The sequence below is a fragment of the Numida meleagris genome, chromosome 1 (genome assembly GCF_002078875.1).
Source record: "Numida meleagris isolate 19003 breed g44 Domestic line chromosome 1, NumMel1.0, whole genome shotgun sequence".
In the NCBI taxonomy this organism is placed as follows: domain Eukaryota; kingdom Metazoa; phylum Chordata; class Aves; order Galliformes; family Numididae; genus Numida; species Numida meleagris.
The window spans coordinates 192983649-193001073 of record NC_034409.1 but is presented as its reverse complement, the minus strand read 5'-3'; the positions used below and the strand labels follow the sequence as shown (position 1 = coordinate 193001073).

The 17425-nt window shown below is 47.3% G+C and overlaps 1 protein-coding gene across 1 annotated transcript; it reads left to right on the top strand.

The window, feature by feature from the left end:
* Positions 3849-14040, top strand: KLHL35 (kelch like family member 35). The gene is made up of 7 exons (XM_021384097.1): positions 3849-4098; positions 5261-6151; positions 8079-8263; positions 8806-8924; positions 9372-9560; positions 10109-10297; positions 10829-14040. The coding sequence occupies exons 2-7, from the start codon at positions 5262-5264 to the stop codon at positions 11015-11017; spliced, it is 1761 nt and encodes a 586-aa protein (XP_021239772.1). The 5' UTR covers positions 3849-4098; position 5261; the 3' UTR covers positions 11018-14040.

The following is a 17425-nucleotide window of genomic DNA, read 5'->3' as shown; positions in this document are numbered from 1 at the left end:
GTCTGTGATGTTGTTGTGTGTTCTGGGCTCTCTTGCAAAATGCTCTTCTTGCACTGATCTTTGTGTTTCTGCATTTTGTGCTTTATGGGAGAGCCTCAAGGTCTGACCTCAGGTTGGAAATTAGGAACACTTTCTATTTCTTCTCCAAAAGAGTGTTAATGCATTGCAACAGGCTGCCCAGAGAGGTGGGAGAGTCACTGTCCCTGGGGGTGTTCCAGAACCGTGGAGATGCGTCTCTGAAGGACATGGTCAGTGGGATAGGTTGGGCTTGGGGATCTGGGAGGTCTTTTCCAACATTAATGATTTTGTGACCAGAGGAAGGTTTGGAGATCCTCCTTTCTGAGATCAGTAGTTGTGCTGCATCCTCTCTCCTATCCAGATGTTATCAGACAGTAGCTGACAAGCAGTCAAGTGGAGAGGACGCAACTCTGCAGACCCAAGTCTTGAATGATAACTCCCGAATAAATATTTGGTGCTTGTGGCCACATGGGGACAATGATGCACCCGTATCACTGATCTGGCAGCAGTTTTAAGCCAAACAAATGGGAAGCAATTTATTTCTAATGCACACTATGCAAGTCATTGCCCCAGGGTGCTGTGAAGACCAAAAAACATAAGCACATTTGAAGAGGAATAATTGGCTCTTACATCCATTAGCACTTATTAAACACAACGGCCTGGATGTAAGATCCAGCTTGAGAAGTCCCTGAGCACTTCTTTGCCGAAAGTGTGTATTAAAGGAAGGGCTTGCTTGGTGTTTGCTCTATTTCTCATTCTTCAGCCCAGGATCTGCTCCCAGCTGCAGACAGAGGGTGCTTTGGGTTAGGAGGGGATCGCGTGGGATTGTTCTTTGTTAAGCAGCTGTTTTCTCCAGCCCATGAATGCCTGCATTAGGGGATAGATGAAAGGGATTAAAGAAAACACAGAAGTATCTCATTGGTTGGTGACGGATAGTCAGTACTGTGTCAAGGAGTTGACTGGCTCAGGGAATACCATTTGAGTGTGAAAAATAAAATTGCCCTAGGGGGAAGAGGGAGAGCTCCTAATTTCCACAGTACTGAATAATCCACAATGGGAGGCTGTGATTGCTGTACCCTTGGGAAAGACACTAAAAGTTGAAGGGAGAGAAGTAGGAGTCGTGTAGCCTGTGTCTGTTATTCAAATAAAAAAGCTGAGAATTGGCTGCTGGCTCTAAGCCCAAATCTCTTGGGACAGCCAACTTTGTGCTATTTAACTCTTTCTTCTTCTCTAAAACTACCCTTATTCATACAAGCTTAGTGGCACAGCTGTGATAGCTCTCACAGTTCCTGGGAACCATGCCAGCACTATCACTTTGCTGGTAGAGTTGTAGTCCTGGGGTCTGGGAGGTGATGCTGATATGGCCATGCTGTAGGTCTACAGTTACCTGCCATACAAAGCATCTCTTATACCCCTGCTAAAGCCTTCATGTGATGCAGTGTCTCAGAGCTTGCAAAAAGTGGGCATGGAAAGTCCAGCTGTGCTGTGAGTGGCAGCAGTGACACAGGGCTGAAGGCTTGCTCTTGGTGCAAGGCAACATCTACTTGGCTGGACTAGATGTCAAGCTTAGCACGGGGAATGACCATGGGTGAAATAGGAAACTAATGTTTTTCCTCCTAAGTTTCTCATGTTTTCTACCTCCCTTCTCCTGGACCCTGTTTCTGCTCCAGTCACTGCTCTGTCTTCCTCATCTTTTTCATTCTGCTTTGGCCTCTTCTCCTGGATGCTGGTGACTGCCCTTCACTGCTGCTAACTGGCTGAGGGTAGGAAGAGTCTCCTGACTCTCTGCAGCCAGGTGAAGCCATGGGCAGTGCTGCCAGGAGCACGCAGACTGCTATCCTGGGTAGGATGCACTTCCATCCATTGGGAGTGCAAAGCGGAGACCAATGGGTACAACCCATACTCGAACCCAGGTTCAGGTTGCATATTCGGGCCAATTTCTTCTCCAAAGAGTTGTCAGGCACTGGAATGGGCTGCCCAGGAAGTGGTGGGGTCACCATCCCTGGAGGTGTTCCAGAACCGTGGAGATGTGGTGCAGAGTGACACGGTCAGTGGGCATGGTGGGGTTGGGCTGGGGTTGGGCTTGGGGATCTGAGAGGTCTTTTCCAACCCTCTCGATTCTGTGATGGTATGGTCATGTCCTAGTGATCTCCCTCCCTATAACCTCCATTAACTGATTTATCCAAAACTCTCCTGCTTTTCCTCTTTTCTACTTGTTTCCTTTTACCTTAGCTGCATCCCCTTCCCCCTCCTATTTTGTTCTCTTTCTGACACAATTACTCTGCAGCTCCTTTCATTCCATGTTCACAAAGAACTTTTCCCACAGTTCCTGGCTCTACAAATATTTATTTCCCTTTTGCATCTTTTTAGTGCATGTAGCTTTGTGCCTAATGGCTTCTGTAGGCCTCGTGCCATGAGTTGGTTATCTTTAATGTGAAAAAGATATTTTACAGTGGGGTAGGGCTCCCAGCTCACTGCTTCTGGAGTCTGCATCTACCCTGGGAGGAGACCCAGGGCACTGGGGGCAAATGAGAGGATGAACTCTTGCCCCCGCACAAGGTGTTCTTCCTCCAGTGCTGCATATCAGACACCCCGGTGTCCTCTTGAGGACCTCTGGAGTATTTAATGCTCTCAGTTTCATGCAATTTGACCATAAGCATGGGCTGTAGCACAGCCTTTACACAGTCACAGTCACACTGGGGCACAGTGGCATCACAGGAAGAGATCCAGGGCCAAGCACAGTGCAGGCTGCCTGTGAATATGTGCTAATAGGTGGCCTGGCATGAACACAGGGACAGCTGCAACCCCCAAAGTCTTCCCTTTACAGTCACTTGGTGCATTTACAACAACTTACCATGAGGCAGCATTCCTTGCTGAAAGCTGGGCTTTGCTTTCAGGTGGGTTGGCAAGGTGTCGATAGCTTTGCAACTTCAGTGAAGGGTTTCCTGAACTCAAGAGATCTGTTTGTCCCAAAGGGAAGGATCAGTGCTGTGCTGCTCCTTGCCCTGATGACCCATCTCCACCCACCCATCTTGGATGGAGCCCAGCAGAGCCAACTCTATTGGGGATGGACAGTCCTTAGTCCAAGTTCCCCAACCCTCCCAGCCCACAGCAGAGGCTGGGAAACCGCAGTCCTTTCCAGGTCACTGCCAATTCATGTGCAAATGCTGGCTGTGAGCAGGATGCCAGCTTGTGCCCTGCATCCCACTGATGGGAGAGGAGCAGGAGAGATCCAGCTGGGAAACGCAGTGGTGGTGCTCCAAGGAAAGGTGACTACTGGGATAGCAACCTGCAGGGTTGGTTGCTCTTTGTATTCCTGCTTAATATGTAATAATACAAAGTCATGCTGGGCAAGGGAGGGAATGGGCTGCAGTGGATCAAGGGTTTTGGCAGTCTTGAGGTTGATGGTTACCTCATGGAGCCAACGCAGGCTTCTTCAGGGCTGCTTTGCTCCCTGCTAGGAGCTTCTAAAAATTCAGCCAGCAATGGGATTGAGCTGGAGGGCAGGCCACTGAGAGCCACATGGGGCAAATATTCCTGTCTGTCCTTGTGGATTTAATTACCTAATTATCACACATTAATGAGGGGCACTGTGTCTCCCGCCTGACCCAGTCTATCCCTGTTACGGGTGCCCTATTTTGCTCACAGAGCTGTACTTTATTTATTGGATTTAGTGTGGTTTCCAGCAAGCTGGAGTCTCTATCAATTGAATCATTCCACCTGGACCCCAATTTGCTCTCCAGATGGCTCGTCCCTCTTAAGCTGCCCTGGTGTGCTCTATTTTTCCCGATCCTCGATGAGTTTTCCCTGGCTCCTCCCAGGCTGGCTGTTATTGACAGCTGCATGGCTAATGCCCTGTAGCTCTCCGGGCGGAGAAACAAAAGCAGATTTCTCCCCCACCTCTTCAGCAGAGACCATAAAGGCGATGCTTTTGTGCTTTCCTGAGCATTGCCAGAGACAGGCTGAGCGTGCTTAGTGGAGGGGCTCATCTCTCTGCAGAACCCTGGCGTGGATGGGAGATCTCCACGAGGGAAGCTGTCTTCTTTAGGTCCCACCTGGAGGACTCAATCTTTGGGCCAGGTAATGTTGAGCTTCTTTTGCTAGCAGCTGGGAGAGCTTTCTCCCCACTTATACAGAAATTACTGCTGTGCAATACTGGGATGGAGGGAGCGATGCAGAGAGGAGTGTGCATGGGTAAGGGCAACGGGAGAAGCCCACTCTCTCCTTAGAGTTGGCATCATAGGTAGACAAGGTGGGGTGTGAGCTGGGGAAAGAACTTTGGGTTTACCAAGGGGAGGTCTCTCTCTGTAAGCTTTCTGACACCAGGGGCTTGGAAATTCACACAGATCAAGGATAGAAATGATGAAATGGGGATGTTTGCCTTCTTTGGCTGGAGCTGCGCGTGCTGGCAAAATGCGGAGTTCACCGTGCTGCCTTTGTTGTAACTTCTCTAAATCACTTTGAACTGACAGCATTCCCCTTCTGCAGCCCCGGGCATTTCTCAGTGTCCTTTGGGATCTCTGGAGCCTCCACTCATTCCCCCAGGGTTGCTTAGGGATTTACATAGGGCTTGTTGCGCTGCCTCACTGCTCCTCAGCTCTCTGCAATACCCCTGTGACAGGAGTAGGATTGCCTTCGCTGACAGCCCACCTGAAAACTTGGTGCTGGCTCTGTGCTATGCTCTTAAAATAGAAGTGATGGCATTGCTATGCCTCTTATTTAACACTCAGCTGATACAGCAGTTGGGCAAGCAAGGGAAGACCTAGGTTCAGTTCCTGTCAGGACTTGTGTCTGTGCAGCAGCCATTGGTTGGGATGGGTTCTTGGAAAGAAGTAAGTGGTGTGCTGTGGATGGTTTGAGTTTGGTAGGGTGAGGAAATTTGCTTAACAGGAGCTTTGAGATGTCAGAAGGGAAGGAAACTGGGAGTTGTTAACAAAGCGTAGACTGGGTAAGGCTACTGGCTTAGGAAGAAACATCTAAAAGAAGAAGAGTTTGGTGTACTGAGATAGGGTTGGGTTGGGCATATCCTCGAGGCCACACCTTGGTTTTGTTTTAGAGAAAATGTTGGTTATGGAGGATGAGCTCCTCTGGATGAGGGTAAAGTCTGTCTAGGTTTTGGCTGCAATCTGTACTGCCTAATGTCACTGAGAAAAACGCAGACACCACAGTGCTGTTGGACATTGTGGTCAGATATTTTAATAAACATTCTGATCTGTCGTCTCCCTCGCTGCTTCCCCATCAGGATGCATCGAATGATGAAAGAAGAATCAAGCTACAGGGCAAGTAGCCTGGAAAATGCAACGCGTGACGCAGGCAAAGAGCAGCTCCATGTGAAGCTCTGCAGTGGGTCCTGCCATGCTGAGCAAATCCTCCAGACACTGAACGCCTACCGGCGCGGCGGCATCTTCACAGATGTGGTGCTCTTAATTGATGGACAAGAATTCCCCTGCCACCGTGCTACTTTGTCAGCCAACAGCACTTATTTCCGGGCGATGTTTGGTGGCAATCTCAAGGAAGGCCACCAGAACATCATCAACATCCAGAAGATTTCTGCTTCTACTATGTCTCTCCTTCTTGACTACATGTATGGGGGGAACATCGTCATTCAGGAAGACAATGTTGAAGGCATCTTGGAACTGTCTGACTTGCTGCAGATCTCCAAGCTTAGGGACGCTTGCATCAGCTTCCTTGAAGGCCAGCTTCACCCCTGCAATTGTTTGGGCATCATGAAGTTTGCCGACTCATTCTCCATCACTTCCCTGACAGAAAAAAGCAAGAGGTTCATGCTGGAGTGTTTTGTGGAGGTGTCGTGCCATGAAGAGTTCCTAGAGATGGGTGTGAAGGAACTGGTTGAATATTTGTCTGATGAGCAGCTGGTGGTTCCCAAGGAGGAGGTGGTCTTTGAAGCAGTCATGCGCTGGGTACGACATGACATCCCTGCCCGGAAGGGAGCCTTGAAGGATCTCCTCGAGCATGTGCGTCTCCCACTGCTCAACCCCACCTATTTCCTGGAGAAGGTGGAAATGGATGGGCTCATCCAGGACTCAAAGGAGTGCATCCCTCTGCTGCACGAAGCCCGCAAGTACTACATCCTTGGGAATGAGGTCAGCTCTTTGAGATCGAGGCCCAGAAGGTAAAGCCCAATGTCATCTTCCCTAGACCTGCACAGTCTACGTTCACGTATCTTAAAGCTGGGGCAGAGTTCTTTGATTATTATCAGAGAAATGTGAAGGTTGGAAAAGTCCTCCAAGGTTGTATAGCCCAACCATCAGACCATCCTCACCATGCCCACTAAACCATTGCTGTTTATAGTAACAGTTTTAAACAGTTTTATTATTTATAGTAACTATTTTAAACTGAAGGAGATTTATGTCAGATATTAGGAGGAAATTATTTCCCCAGAGGTGGTGAGGCCCCAGCACTGCTGGCCAGAGCTGTGTGTGTCCCATCCCTGGAGGCACTGATGGGGCACAGGGTCCCAGAGCAGATGGGGGGCACCCAGCCCATGGCAAGGGTTGGGGCTGGGTGGGCTTTAAGGTCCTTTCCAATCCAACCATTCTGTGATTTATTTTTTTCCCTTTTACTTCACTTTAGCCTTCTAGCTATCTGCGTGGTGCCTAGCTCAAAGGCATAGCTGCAGGGTCAGGAATTGATGTCCAGGAAAAAAGGAAGTTACAGTCCAAGTAGCTACCTAGGCACCCCAAATTCTTTCTTTTGTGCCTCTGATTTATTGATTGACAAGAAGATAAAGAAATTCTGACCCAGGCAGTGTAAAGTGGAAGATATGAAGGAAAACCCATTTCTGGGGGTGGGTATGTGTGGGAATATGAATCTTTCTGTGATTTTGACATTTGGATTTGCTAGTCTTAGATGCATTTGAAGCCTTTGCTACTGCTTCATGCTCACACTGGTACCTTCAGCACGTGCTTGGTAAGAGTACCAACAGAGGTGTGAACAACTCCGTTGAGAACATCTCTGCTCCAGGGTGGGTTGCTGTATCAAGCCAGGTGGTTTGTAAGGCTTCCCACGCTTCTCTAGAGGAGACTCGTGGCTGTGGGGCCAAATTGCTGAGTTCTTCTGCACTTTGGACCAAGGAACCAAGATATTTTTGCCTTGCCATGGCGCGGTTGGGTAGAAGATTGAGGATGGGGAATCACTGAATCATGAAGGTTGGAAAGACCACTGCAATCATCAAGTCCAACCACCGACCCATGCCTGTCACTGCTCTTGACCATGTCATTCAGTGTGACATCAGCCTGCTTTTTTTTTTTTTTAAACCTCCAGGGATGGTTTAAGCCCCTTCAGTCTGATGTGAGGCTTGGAGTTGTTTTCTCTGCGCAGAACATGACAACAGGCCATTACACAAAGAACCGCTCGTACCAGACTGGGGTGCCTTCTTCAAGCATACAGAATAAAATTCACTGGGAATAAACCCCACTCCCAGCATTCCCATTTTAACTGCCCTCCTTTTACAACTTTGGTCTAAAGTGAACTGTCTCAGGCTGCACAAATCGAGACAGAGCTGGGGATAGTACCAAGCCTTTCAAATCCCTTTCTGTCCTCTTCTTTCCTCTCCTCCCTCCTCCTGCAGTGCTGTTCCTATCTTGCTGCCTACTACTTGGCAAGATTTTCCTGCCCAGCCGTCTGTCTCGTCTGCTCTCTGCTGTTAGGTCTGGAGGGAGTGAGATTTCCTGGAAACACTTCTCTCTCCAGGCAGAGAGCATGTTGCAGGCTGGCTGCCAGGAGCAGCTTTCCATGCTTGCAGCCGTGTGTTGAGGATTAAGCTTCATTGTGCACGAACGGAGAGGGTGAGGGGCAGGAGGCAATCCCACGAAGGACTTTCAAAGGTCGTTCTCAGTCTTCTTTCCCCACGAAGTTTGGACCCTTTCCCACTCAAGCTGAGACATTTGAATGTGCAGGGAAGAGGGAAGGTGTGCAAGTGAAATGATTTGCCTAGAAAATCAGTAGTTGGTGACGGAAAGGAGCCTTCCCTACCCTCTGGGCTGTGCTGCCAATATCCTAAATGGGATAGGGACTTACCCATGCCTTTTCTGGTCTAGGTTCATGGAGCTGGCAGAAGTTATCATCGTCATCGGGGGCTGTGATAAGAAAGGCCTTCTGAAGCTGCCCTTCACCGACCTCTATCACCCAAAGAGCAGGCAGTGGACGGCCCTCTCCAGTGTGCCTGGCTACACCAAGTCAGAGTTTGCTGCCTGCACACTGAAGAATGATGTCTATATATCAGGTGAGATGACCTGGTACAGCTGTAGTCCCTACCTGGACCTCTGTTCAGATAACTGCTCCTGGGGTCTATTCACTGGGACTCATTGACATGCATCTCAGCTCCAGAACAAAGTCAATTCTTCTTAGTGTAGTTTGCCCCAGATTTTGCTGTCCCAAGGAATAATTTCAGCCTCTGTGGAGGGTGGCACTATTGGAAAAACTTTTCTTTCCTCTTTATCTGAGTATCTGTCCAAAGTATTTTGCAGTGGAATTAGTTGGTTTTGATGTGCACTGTCAGGGTCTCCTGTCACATCACAATCTGTCCATCCTTCATTTAAAATACAGGGCCTATAGAAGAGCTCTGTAGAAGGAACAAAGTTGTGTAATAAGTGCCTTAGAGGGTATCTTCTTTGGGAAGCTGAGTTTACATGGATATAACCCAAGAGCCATATTCTGGCCTAGATTGTTCCATTGTGTGGAGGAGCCATATAAAATCGTGGTGTGCCAGGGTGATGGGACTGTCTTTGGGATGGTACCAGCCCTCTGTTCCTCTGTTTTTTTCAGGGGGACACATCAGCAGCAATGATGTTTGGGTGCTGAGCTCCCAGCTGAATGTCTGGATCAAGGTTGCTTGTCTGCAGAAAGGCCGATGGAGGCACAAAATGGCAACGCTTCAGGGCAAGGTAGGCACTGGCCTGAATTTTGGAACAAGCCCATTTGGAACAGACTTCCCTTTTTCCCCAATTCCCAGTGCAATGAGAACTTGTCAGTGCTTGTTTGCCTTCTGGGTCATTTAGAGATGGTTTTGATGGGAGAAAACCAGGACATAACCACGGTACCATTAGTTCTGGCTGTGTGTTTTTTGCTGCCTGAGGGAGCCACAAATGAACCTGTAGCAATAAGATCTACCATGGGATGTCAAAAGACTTCTGCAGATGTATGTGTTGAGTCTTTGGTTGAAAACTATGCAGTGTGGGCTGTTTCAAACCTGGTGCGTGATGGATTTAAGGAGAAAATGTCACTGTGGCTGGACAAGTGTCAGCTTCAGCTCTAGTACACTGTGATAGTGTATAGCCCGGCTGGTGAGTCCAGGAGTTTCTAATTGGCTTGCTTTGCTCCCTTTGTGGCAGATCTACGCTGTGGGAGGCTATGATGGTTTTTACCGCCTCTCCAGCGTGGAGTGCTATGACACCTTCTCCAACAGCTGGTCCACCTTGGCTCCACTGCCCCAAGCCGTGAGCTCAGCGGCCGTGGTCTCCTGCCTGAACAAGCTCTACGTGCTGGGTGGTGCTGTGGATGACACTGCTAACACCGACAAGGTATGGCTGGTGCAAGGGGGGTGAGGATGGCTGGGAGGTAGAAGCAGGACCAAGAGGTGCAAAATAAGCCCTTGGTGAGTTCAGGTGTGGGAAGTTTCAGCTCAGCTCTGGTCTGGTTTCAGGTACTGTGCTTTGAGAGAAAGGATCAAAGAAAGGCCAGCAAGGAACATCAAGAATGGAAGGAGACTTAATAATAATAATGCTGTTTTCCAAGGAAGGTGGCACCTGAGCTGCACTGAATGCAACAGGGGCTCCCAGCTTAATATCAGAATATTTAACCATGTGCTGCGTCTGTTAGGATGAGCTGGTAATCTGTCTGGGATTGCTGAAGACATAGACCCTCAAAAGAACTGCCCAAGCCCCCAGTCAGCTGAAGAGGAATGCTAGAACCCCTCACCCCTTCGATCATTGCACTGGCCTCTGGGTGTTGAAGCTCCCATCCTTGTTTATGGACCTATTTTTTTTATTTATTTCTGGTGGATATAATCTTCATCCAGGCAGGGAGATAAGGTAAATTTATGTTCCCATAGCTGCATTTCTCCTTCCAGGTCCAATGTTATGATCCAGAGGACAACAAGTGGACACTCTTGTCTCCCACTCCATTCTACCAGAGGTGCATCAGTGCCGTCTGCTTGGACAACATCATTTATGTTGTAGGTGGGCTCCTCAGTAAAATCTTCAGCTATGATCCAAGGAAAGACAGCTGGCAAGAAGTGGCTGCCCTCCCCGGGCCTCTGGTAAGACAAAGATTTAGGAATCACAGAATTGTTAAGGCTGGAAAGACCAATAATGTCAACCAGTCCGACCATCAACCCATACCTGTGACCACTCTAGACCATGTTACCCAGTGTGACATCAGTCCTTCATTTGAATGCCTCTAGGGACTCCACCATCTCCCTGGGAGGCCTGTTCCAGTGCCTGACTGCACATCCTAATTTATCCTAATATTCATATGGCAGTTTTTCTTAATATCGGGAGAGAAGTTCTGAGCCTTCCCTCTCCGTAGAATAAATGTACCCATCTGTGCTTTGCTGAGACTGAAGGTAAAGAAAATATACCGGGGACCTGGCGTTGGCTTGAGGTTCTTCAAGTGCCTGAAACCATAATACTGAAATACCCCAAGAGCCATACTCTACTTACCCTGCTTATTTCTCCCATGCAGGACAGGTGAGGGCTAAGCCTATAGCAGTGATACACACCTGCTCAGCCCCACTGCCCAAAGCTGTAGGGCCGTTCGTCAGCTCTCAGCCTTTCCTTCTGCTTTCCAGGAGAGCTGCGGCCTGACGGTGTGCGGAGGGAAGATTTACATCCTGGGTGGCCGAGATGAGAACGGGGAAGGCACAGACAAAGCGTTCACTTTCGACCCTGTAACGGGGAGTGTGGAGCAGCAGCCCCCGCTGCAGCGCTGTACCAGCTACCATGGCTGCGTCACCATCCTGCAGCGCATGAACAGATGACCGCAGGGCTTTGACAGCATCTTTCTCCTACCCAGAGCCTCCCCTTGAGTTAGTGGCCACATGTGTGGACAGACAGCTTGTCTCTCTGCAGGAAGGACAACACAAGCCACTGAAGATATGATCCCGCCAGGTGCTGAGCAACCTGTGTTTTGTTTTTTCCCAGGCCTGATGATGCCAATGGTTTTGATGCTGATCTAGGTGAGAGGATTAAAGAGTGCTGGGCTGTGCAAAAGCTGCATTGCAGACCTTGCCACCCTCAGATTCAAGTAGAATTGCATCCCCTGCAACTGCTCAGTTTGATTTCTTTTAGATTTCCCTGAATTATTGAATGGTTTGAATTGGGAGGGACACCTAAAGGCTGTCTGGTCCCACTCTCCTCAGTGAACAGGGACACCCACAGCTCCATCAGTGCTCAGAGCCCTGTCCTCACTTCCCTTATTGTAAAATACTTACTCCTTATATGGATGTAAATCATGGTTTTCTGTACTGCTGGTACAAGGGCATGTATTTGCTTCTCTCTGACACCCAGGGCTGTTGCAGACACAAATTACATCTACAGGATCCAATTCTTCAGCTCTCAAATATTTCTGCATTTAGCTCCATAATTCCCTGTGTCAAACCGTGCTTGCCCAAATGGTCATTGATGCCCATGAGCAGTTAGTTCTACTACAGTGGACAGCTGAGTTTGAGATCTCTTAGCTGATATCCCAGGAAAAATTCTCTGCTAAATCCCTGAAAGCCTGGTTAAATAGGATGCTCTGAGTCCATTCTGAATTTACTGTATGAAGGTCTATTCCCTGAAAGCACAGTGCTGTCTCTTCTTCAGTGCTTTTTTTCAAGGTTGGGCTGCTGTCTTGCTGAGACTCTGTCACTGAGAAAAAAGTGAATCATGAACCAAGAGGTTCTTCTTCAGAGAGCAGAGTTAGGCAAATTATAATGTTTCGGAGTTGCACACAGTGTCCTGAAGTGATAGTTACAGAACTGCATCTGGCTCCTTTTGGCTTTGAAGGATGCTGGCAACTAGGAAAATAAACTCAATATTCAGCAGATTAGGCAGAGCCCTCCTGGGATCCTAACATGCAGCTCGTCTGGGGGCATGTGTTCAATAGCACCAACTGTGCTACTCCAGGGCTTTGACCTCAGATCCAGAAGTGATCCTGAGCACATTTGATTTAGTAGAATAGCCTTAGACTTAGGTGTGAGTGTCTTAGTCCATGGCTGGAACTGGTAATTTCTGATGGGTCCATGTAGACATTCACGTTGTTCAATTAGGGTCTTAAGTGTTGCCAAATGTAGTGGGATCTCTTAAAAATTCCCATTACTTGTACATTCACTCCTCTGCAGCGTGGTGCTGGCTGGATGCTGTTCTCTCTGCACCTTGCTTTCCTCTCCCCACTGATGACCTCTTACTGAAGTAGAGGAGAATACCATGCTGTTGGCCCAGATTCTCCTCTTTTCAGAGCCTTCTAATGACCTTAAGCCTCCTGTGATTGCCTCCCTCCCCCATATGGCTGGATTTTATTTGGTGCTCTTTAGCGTCTCTGTCTTTTGTGAGTTCTGAGATGTTCACCTCTTCTTTGTGATGTTATCAGGATCACCTGAAAAACATGGCAAGAAGAAGTTCCTGCTGTAGGCCCCAAATTGGCTGGTAGCTGGGCATGCTGTTCTCTTCTTGTGCTTTTCCATTGTTTGAGCAGGGTGTTTCATTGCACAAAATGTACCAAACATTCCTCACAGTCACCTCTGAAAGGCCTCAGGGCTACGGTGGCCATTTTGTTTATGAAGGCACTCTATGCGTTCTTGGCCTCCAATTCTCCTCAAGGCCCGTGCGCAGTATGACATGTCCTTCAAGCAATACAGAAGTGATTTAATGGTGGCACAGGTTACTGGGAGTCATTAAGTGACATGTGGATGTGGTGCTTACGAAGATGGTTTAGTGGTGGGCTTTCAGTGGTAGGTGGATGGTTGGACCTTGGGGATCTGAAGGCCTTTCCAACCTAAATGACTATGATTCCTCTGAGGAGAGAAAACTAAATCCGTTCTGCCAAAGGGCAATTTAATTTGCAATCAAATTGCATCCACAGTTAGGTTTATAATGCAAATAAGAATTCTTCAGAAGAAACTGTCACCTTTCATTGATATAATTAACATGAAAGAAAGCACGAACGTATCAACCCACGTTGTTGATAGACTTCAGGGACAGAGAGACTTTTATTCTCCTATAGCCTGATGTTCTGAGGACCACAAATCGCAGTCCATCTCCCCATAAAAATAAAAAAGCTCTCTTACTGTTCCCTGCACCTTCAGCAATTCAACATTCTGGATGTCTCCACCTGAACCCCATGACATGTCTGGTTGAAGAGGTTCTTAGTTCTCCGAAGGACTGGCCATGCTTGGGAAACCACCACGGGTGTTTCAAGAAAAAGAGAGAACACAAGCATTGAGTGTAACAGCTTTTATGTTCTGTAGCTCTGTTTGGGGGGACTTAATGCAGTGTCATAAACATTTGTTTTTTTCCTAGTCTTTGGGGCTTTTTTTTAAAGCATCTGACATGAGAGCTATGCTGAAGAGGATTCAGCATGTGGCGTCGTGGTTGGTTTGGTTGTGGATGTTATTTTTGTTTGTTTGTTTTTTCTTATATGGAAATGTTCAGAAATTTGTGATTTACTTCCAGTAAAGTCAAGTGAGGAAAACCTTAACACTGCTGCAACACAGAACTGTTCTTCTTGCAACTTCTCTTTCTACAGTCTTTCCTGATCTCCCTACTTCTTCCAGGAGTCTCTTGCTGTACTTCACCCCTTAGTCCTGTAGAAATAAGCTCTCTCAGAAGAGCAGATGTTCTGGTCAGTTTTCCCATGTGCTTTTGATGTGTGTGGTGTGTTGCAGTAGGTGTAACACGATGGTGTAAGCTTTGGTGTAGGTACTAATCTGTTTCCCTTGTTGTTGGTCATGATATTCACTGTACCACTGAAATGTGTTTGTATTTTGTAAGGGCTGTGAGCTGTCAGCATGCAGGGGAGGGAGGGGGAAGAAATTTAACTCATTTTTCTTAGAAATAAATGTTTCTCTTGACTCCAAGGTGATTTTGATGCAGGAACTTCATTTGTGAATATCACTTGATGGTTTTCCAAAAATATGCCATTAATGGAGCATCAGGGGAACTTAAGGAGCAGCTATCCTTGGGATGTCCAAGCCTCTGCTTGGGATACCTGAATATCTCACTCTAAGCATGTGGGGAATGCAAAGTATTGCTACTGGTCTACAGGGGATGATAGTTAAGTATCTGGGATCATGGCCAAGTCAGTGTAGAGAAAGTGCCTGAATCCTTCAAAGACAGCTAAAAGATGGTGAAGCTTTCCTATTTTGGAATGACAGAGTACCATAGAGACACTCAGGTTGGAAAAAACCCTCAAGATCTCCAAGTTCAACTCCAACCCACCCCCACCATGCCCACTGAGCGTGTCCCTCAGTGCCACATCCCCACATTTGTTTAACACCTCCTGGGATGGTGACCCCAGCACCTTCCTGGGCAGCCTGTGCCAGTGCATCACTGGTTTTGGAGAAGTTTTTCTGTCATTCAGCTTTTCAATAATAAAAAACAAGACTTTTTTTTGCACTCCAAAACATCAGCTCTCAATCTCTTCTCAGTAGTACCTGAAACCTCTGTGCTTCACTCCACTCTTTTTGATTTTCATGCTGCTTGTCTCAGCAGTTTTATTATTTTGGGTATCTTTGTATCTTGGAGGGGAGCCAGAGGGAAGAAAATGCTTTTGAGAACAAATTGCATGGATGATATAGACAAGAAGATCTGCAGGGACTGATAACACTTGTCCATGGCACACTGGAAGACAGAGGCTGGACTGTTTGGTAGCCTTGGATACTTCATCCAAAAATGTCTTTTTCATGTATGCAAATGAGACATGATGAAACTGGGCAAGAAAGAATAACACTCAGATCTAGAGAAGGATCCTGTGGATTAGTAGTCAGAGAGGAATACGGTGACCAGAGTTGACTTCCAGTGTGATGCTGTTAAACAGAGGCACAGTATTGGGGTGATACAGAGGGCCTCAATGGATCACTGCTGTCATTGTGGTAGAGACTGTGGGACCAGATCCAGGGCTTGCACTTCACAGAGCCTGTAAAAGTCCTGAGAGGCAGAAAAGCCATCAAAATTATGCATGAGTGGGATGAGGATCACACAGTGCTCAGTGTGTGATGTCTAGGAGAAAGGAGGTATAGAGATGTTTCTTTTGAAGTCTTGATGTCCTCAGTATAATATAGGCACCATCCCCAAAATTGCTGGGTCCTTCAGTTCTCCAGAGAACAAAACCCATCTGTGGGAAGATCAAACCACATGAATCTAACCATGGGCTTATATAGCTGAGCTGAAGCTCATAACCTTCAGCTTTCATCTGTTAGAAAGTCAGATGCCCTCAAAAATACGAACTGGAGCCTTCTCCAAAATCTCCAGTGAAAAGGGGATCCTGTAAGGAGTGGGTTAAACTGCTCTGCCTGAAATACCTCTCTCTTGGATAGGATGAGCAGCCCATTGGAACTGCCTTTCGCTCTTGGGGGACTTGAGTCCTCAATGACTACTCTAAAGCAGATACCAAATTTTAGGTTGAAAGGACTTCATTTAGGAGGTAATTTCTCTCCTATCCTGCAGGTTCTCTAGGTGAAGACTGGTTGTTGTTTTTTTTTTTAAAGGATATTTTCATTCTACCCAAATTATCGTGCTCTCAGGAACTGTGATAAGTGAAGGGGTAGCTATGGCACTTGTCTTAAGGTTTGAGCCTGCTGTCCCATGGAAGAGAAGCCATCTGCCTTTCAGCTCTGATCTATCCCTGTGGCATTACGGAGATACCACCTGTGCTCTGACTGGAGGTGAGCCATCAACACTTTGCTGCAGGTACATCTCTGCAAAGTGCAGCATGGAGCCAGCCCAAGGCAAAGCCTTCTCACAGGACACTTCCTCAAGGCTTACTCATAGGTAAGTGCTCCAAAACAGCTTCCTGCTGTTTTTGCCATGGTCTGGGGATAGGTAAGCCTACCACAGGCTTCCACAAACCAGGGAGACAAGACCTTTGAGGCTATTGGCTTGCCATCTGCCTGTGACACCATCAGTGGCCAAAGAAACCATTTCATAGAATGGCTTGGGTTGGAAGGGACCTCAAAGATCATCTAGTTCCAGCCTTCAAGCTCTATTCCTCCTCTCTGTCCTCATGCTGCCCTTACACCTCTCTCAGGCCCGAACTTTCCTTCCCATTTTTGGCTTGTGACACACAGACTTGATCTCCAGAGCAATCTCCCTTACCCTGTGTCACCCCCTTGTCCTGGGATGTTTTGCTGATTCCCATTCCTCCTTGTCCTACCACGTCAGGCCTGATGCATTTGATCTCCCTAACAAATCCAGTTTACTTTTGCTTATGGTAATTGTTGTTTTGAAAGCACAGAGATGAACACCCCTCCCAGCATGAAAATGGCAGGGTAGCACTATGCCCCTGGAGATGTTGAAGCTGTCTTTGCATTTAGCTTTCTGCCTGGTAGGAGATGATAACATTGAGGGCAGGAGAGCAATGCTCAGGGGTAGAAGCCCCATCTGAAAGGATGAGCTCGTGCTGATTAACTCAGATTAAGGGCCACAATAGCCAGCTGGGAACTGGTGGGCAGAGATAATAGCAGTATCAGTGGCTGTCTCTCTAGCTTTAAATATCCCTGTATGACAGAGAAGAGGGGTGGAACAGTATCAGATTCATTGCAAGATTATTGATGTGACTAGACTTGTTTCCTATTAAACGTGAATAACGGTAGGAACAGCAAGGTCATTTAGACCTTTAAAGGCCCACTTCATGTGGAAGGAAGTGCTTGCCAGTTTGCAGTGACAAGGATTGTATCCTACTTTTAGGACTCAAACCCACACCACAGTTCTTCGGGGATGCAATTGAGTTTGGTATGTAGGCACTGCAGGGGTTGTTCAGCTGTTGGACTTCACGTGTTGATTCCCATCTGCTGCTTCTCTTGTGTGGTGTCATGGCTCAACTGAGACAGCTTGTGTCTGAATGCAAAGAGAGGATTCCCATGCCTTGGCATCGTGTACTGAGCAGCAATAGATGTTTCTTGGTCTCCATATTGTTTCTCAGCCTGTGGTCCATATGATATCAGAAGATCGACTGAGAATTGTTGCAAAGAAAAGGAAAAAATGATATTCCTGGGCATGCAAAGACCAGACAAAAGAGTGACCACCATGGTCCTAAACATTGCAAATTGAACTGAACACTTATTTACTTGAAAAAATAGCTACACTGAGAACCTTTTTTTTATGCTCTCAAAGTATTTCCTCCTCTGGTTTATATGTGTCTCAAATTAATGAGAAGAATCAAAAATGGTGAAACAGCAATCTAGGAATTA